Consider the following 5,398-nt stretch of genomic DNA (forward strand, 5'->3'; position numbering starts at 1 on the left):
GCGAATCCAGGTCTGACCTGGATCTGGAGAGGAGATTTTCTTAAATCGAAGCAATGGGGTTTTCTGCACCCGAGAACTTGTGGCAGCGGTACACTTTGTATACAGGTTGTTACAACGTGTTGCTGTTACCTGGTGGCCTCTAAGGAAAGGGCACACGTTGTGCATGTTGGTACAGCGATGTCCTAGGTTAAAACTAGACTCTGTAATTCGTTGGTACGTGGAGCTATGGATTCCCCCAAATCAAACATCTGTGCTCTTCTGGGATTTTAACCCACCCCCTGCAGGGGTTAACCCCCCACCCCCATGACACGTTACTCTGGGAGACACGTCTCGCTCACACCACACACACACACACACACAAGCTGCGTGTGTGAGTTCCAGCCGGCGGCTCTTGCTTTAACGATACTAGTGCAGCTTTCAAAGACCCCTCTGAAGGCAGCCCGCGCTGCTCTCTCCACGTGGCTGGGGCAGCCAGGCTGGTGGGAAAGCGGAGAAAGTGCCAACGGCGGAGCAGCCCCCTCCTCGGCCCCCACCCCCACTTCCAACCCTTTCCCTTTCCAAGCCTGCATCCTCCTCCTAGACCGAAGCAGAGGAGCCGCTTCCCTCCAGAAGGACATCTGCAAAGCGCAAGCTTGCACACCTCAGGACCCTTCCTCCTACGGACACAGCGTCCCCGGGGGATCGAACCTGCAGCGAGCAGGACTGAAAGCCACGCATCGACCGAAGGCATCTTTGGCACCACGTCTCTCCTCCCTGCGAGCAGCTGGCCAATTGCCTGTGCATTTGTCTGGGGGCACCACAACTCTTTCGGGATCTTTGAGGGGGGAATGCTGGAATGTCAGGACAGTGGGGCCAAGGTGGCCCCCATCCATCATAAAATCTCCTTCTCCATCTTAGACATCCTGGATCCCCAGAAATTTACCAGGAAAAGCAATCCGGCTGCGCAGAGCAGGGGCAGCATCTCGCATTCAGGAGAGCCAGAGAAAAGTTTTGGCGGAGTTGAAGTAGAAAAGGATCCCGCGAATCAAAGGAGCAGCAGGGACACACTAGAGGCATATGGTAGGAATGCATTCAATCCGCATGGTTATTTTCAAACAAATTAACAAGGAACCTTGTCCCGTCTATCAGCCGAAAGGGGCCAGTTCCATAAATTGTGTGCGCAGGCTAAAACAAACGGGGCTAAAAGCACCGAGGATTATGCTTTAGTGTGTTTGCGATTTATTTAGCGGGTCTGCAGAAGATGTCGTGAAACAGGCAGCAGAACGGGGCTGTAGTTGGTTTAAAACCTGGTGATATATTTTAAAAAACAAGCTAGTGGACTGGCTCGTTTTGATGCTGAACTATCTGAGCACGTGAATTAGAGTGGGAGTAGAGCCAGGACTCCCACAGAACAAGCAACACATTGCTGATGAGCGTAAGTCAAAATTGGCTCATGCAGCCTGTGTCAGCGATGGACACGGAGATATTTATTAACCCCTTCCGCAGAATGTTTCCCAAGGAAGGGCGGGCAGGCAGCGGTTAGCCGCTCCTGGTGTGGGGACATGTCACCTTTAAGAAGCTGCCGTGGAAAACTGCTTTGGGAGGAGGGTCATTAGGTGCAGATTTCCTTGAGCCGTGACCCTCCTCGGGTCACCGCTTATACTGCAGCGCCCCCAGGTCTGATGGGAAACCAAAAGTTGTTTTCGACTCCAGCTCGTTGGCTGGCCCTGATTGGCACTGGGACAGCCAGGCTGGATAATTGTTCAAATCGTCCCCACAAGAGGATGCCTTAGCTCCCCATTGATCGATATCCTATTACTGACTCCTGCATATCTCCTTCCCGCAGCTTGCAGGTACCAACTTCAAACCTCTTTCCCCCTGCCTGATCCTAATATTGTTCGATTAAAACTTACCTTTAATAGATGACATCTATCGATCCGCCCCTCACAAATCTGAAACTCTATTAGCACGGCTGGGAAGAGCAGATGGAAAGGGGGAGGGGATTTTAGTCTCTTTAAAGGGGGCTTTAATAACTTATTTAATTGGCTAGAGATCCATACCGCCGCACACAAACGAGTTTCGCACAGCTTGCAGCACATAAAGGGTTTCACATATCAGACGGCCAGGTTTTTCTTAAAGGGCAAATGATCATTTTTAAAAATAAACTCTGATTTAAAAAAAAATGTTTTAGGAGGGAGGAAACAACCTCAAATTGGCTCCCGTTTTAAAGGGGGACCGGAAAGAAGAGCCCGCTTCAATTGCTCAGTCTGGGGGACGGGGGGAAAGGGGGGAAGTGTCTTTTGCAAGCTGAGTTTAATAAACAAATGAGGAATTGACATCAGCCGGCAGCAGGCGCCTGCCCCAGCCGCGCGTGTCCCCGGTGACACAGATGCGTGCGGAGAGCAGCTGGCGGGAGGCGAGCGCTGGCGCAGGTCAGGTTGGATCAGCGGCAGGCGCAGGGATGTGGCAGGGGAAGGGCTCGTTCTGTCACTCTGATCAGCCCCCTTCTCTCCCTTAGATGCCAACTCCAAGGGAGAGAGCGAGGCCGCGTCCACCCTGGAGGGCTCCGCGTGCGAGGGGGAGGAGCCGGCCCCGGGACCTGACCGGAGCCAGCCCGCAGCAGCCCCCCCGCCCTTGCACGACTTCCCCGGCTCGCCCGATCCGGAGGAGAGAGACGACCCCGGCTCCCCGCCAGCCTCCAAGCGGCGCCGCGCCGCGCCGAGCTGCGCCAAGCCCCGGCGGGCCCGGACGGCCTTTACGTACGAGCAGCTGGTGGCCCTGGAGAACAAGTTCAGGGCCACCCGCTACCTGTCGGTGTGCGAGCGCCTCAACCTGGCCCTGTCGCTCAGCCTGACCGAGACCCAGGTCAAAATCTGGTTCCAGAACAGACGGACCAAGTGGAAGAAGCAGAACCCCGGGGCGGACGGGGCGGGGCAGCCGGCAGCCAGCGCCGCGGTGCCCCAGTGCGGAGCAGGCGGCGGCAGCCCCAGCCCGCCGGGCCCTAGCGCCCTGGCCTTCCAGACTTTCCCCTCCTACCCCTCCGCCAATGTCCTCTTCCCGGCGGCTGCTCCCCTGCCCCTGGCCGCGGCGCCCTTCCTCGGCCCGGCCTACCTGGCCCCCTTCTACACCCCGCACCTCTAAAGAGCCCGCCCGACCAGTTCCAGCCTTTCCCACCCTGGGGGCAGCCCGCGGGGGCTCCGCCCGTGGGTGTGTCTCGCTGCCCCTCCGCCAAGTGCGTTCACAACCCCCGCACTCCCCTCCCGGGGGGATCGCAGCCCCTTAGGCGGCCCCCGCCGCCCTGCCCACGTGAACACCGGCCACAGGACCGCGGGAGAAACAGACAGCGCCTTTGCCATCTGCAGGGAGCGCCCCTCCCGCCCCGTCTCCCCCTCTCCCACGGCTGGAGGGAATGGCAGAGGGGCGCAGGGTGACTTGCAGGGCACACGCGCTCTGGTGGTGGTGGTGGAGGCTTCCAGTTCAGACAGCAGCGGTCCTGTGTTTGCTGTCTCTGTGACCGACCGGAGCGTGCAGTCCGGTCAGAACCGAGGACCTGGCTGAGACTGCTCGGATGCAACATGGAGTTTGGAAACTGGAGAACTTTAATAAAACGTGCATTGCACTACGCTCAGGTTTGACATCTTCCCACGTGTTTGGTATTTTAAGGCATCCTTCCCCGGCATAGTTTACGCCGGATCTTGGCCCCATCGCGACGAATGGGAGTTTCCGTGGGAGCCAGGGTCGGGCTCCTCCAGTTAATCCCTTTAAATTGATGGATATCTATGAGCAGAGCAGCCGCGCTTCTGTAAAGGCATATTTGAGTTCAAGTGTAGTTTGTGGCATGTAATGATTGATTTCTTAGATTATACTTCACAATCCTGCTGCGCTATATCTTTGGATGAACAAAAGTAAAGGTCCTGATATACATAGATAAACGACTGTGACAAACCAAACAAGTGGAACATTCAGACATTATGTGGTCCAAATATTTATACATACATATAAATGTATATCATTTTATACGTTTTTCCTCATTAGGCTGCAGAGTTCAAGTGTACATTTCTGATGGTTGCATGGTAATTTAAAGTGTAAGAAGCTGATTTTTTTGAGTCTTTACCGAAGCATGTTTTCGTCGGGGAAAAAAAAAAGTAACCACTGGATTTTATTGGCATATTTGAGATGTAATCATAGGCCTAGGAGATGGAAAAGATAACCCTCTCTACATTTACTGTACCTAACACTAATTCTCCCAAGTTTCTCTCCTGAAGTTTCCTTTTAAAACATTTCTCTTTGTCATTTGGTTTGGCAGGGCATCCCTCCTAACCTGAAAACTCAGAAACTCTGAGACTAGTTACTGTTGCTTTTATATGAATGATGCGGATAAGAACAAAAGATGCCCCTAAGCCCTGCTTTTATCTCTGGAGATCAGTTACCTGTTTCAGGTGGGTAATACAACCTTATAAAGGGGCAATTGCTGTAACCTTAAAAATCATGTTAAAACTCCTATCGACTTCAAGGGTGCCGCATTGGGCTCAAAAATTGAAAGCTAGGAGTCTGGCATCCCAAGAAATTAATGAAGAGAGTTTGTTAGTGGGAATAGGAAAGTAATACTGCTTGCTGCTACTTGAAACTTTAGTTCTGTAATTGTCAGGCAGGGTGTGGGAAACCTGGCTGACACATGAGGAAGTATCCAGTTATTGGTGATATACCTGCTACCTCTCTACCTTTCATTTCTACTGACTTCGGTGGGTTTTGGATCAGGCCTTAGATCAAAAGAGCTTTTTTCTGTAATTATTCTTTTAATAACACAGCATTAATACCAAATGAGGTAGAAAACATACATCAGCGAAAAGCATTACATTATTATTTTTAAAAGGGGTGGTTGTGGTAGAAAATAGTTAAAGTGCAGAGCTTCCAGTATGCAGTGCACTCTTTTCCATAACAGAGGAATCTGATTTTTTAAAGGATTTGTTAGAGAGGAAAATCACATTTCATCTTCATCATTACAAGCACCATAATGAAAAAGAATTTTAGCTGGGGGCTTATCCATCCCTGAACTGCCAGGAAGTAATTGGTTCACAAAAATCTGTCTCATGCAGTTTGCACAAATTATTACAACATGTTGTTCAAGAACGTATCTCTTCTGTGTCATGATGCTTAAACTGCACATTGGCTTTTCAACCAAAAAGGTAGCTGGTAAGTCCTATCTATCTATAGGTGTGTTTGTCTAAATAAAGCAGTTTTAAAAATTAGACTTTGTTTAATTGTTCTTAATCATTCCCAGATGAAATTATTTTTGTTTTGTGGACCTTTTTCCCCCCAGGGTCCAAACCTTAATAATCCCTTGCAACACTACCCTGGCCATGACCCCAGGGAGAATCCTAAAACTCCTTGGTTCCTGAGCCATCATTTTCAGTTCTGT

General features: G+C 51.3%; 1 protein-coding gene across 1 annotated transcript; it reads left to right on the forward strand.

Moving 5' to 3' along the window:
- Positions 1–827: 827 nt before the first annotated feature.
- NKX1-2 (NK1 homeobox 2) lies at positions 828–5,190 on the forward strand. Its single transcript, XM_073354960.2, has 2 exons — positions 828–1,059; positions 2,498–5,190. The coding sequence occupies exons 1-2, from the start codon at positions 828–830 to the stop codon at positions 3,118–3,120; spliced, it is 855 nt and encodes a 284-aa protein (XP_073211061.1). The 3' UTR covers positions 3,121–5,190.
- The last annotated feature ends 208 nt before the right edge of the window (positions 5,191–5,398 follow it).

This window comes from Lepidochelys kempii, chromosome 7 (genome assembly GCF_965140285.1).
Source record: "Lepidochelys kempii isolate rLepKem1 chromosome 7, rLepKem1.hap1, whole genome shotgun sequence".
NCBI lineage: Eukaryota > Metazoa > Chordata > Testudines > Cheloniidae > Lepidochelys > Lepidochelys kempii.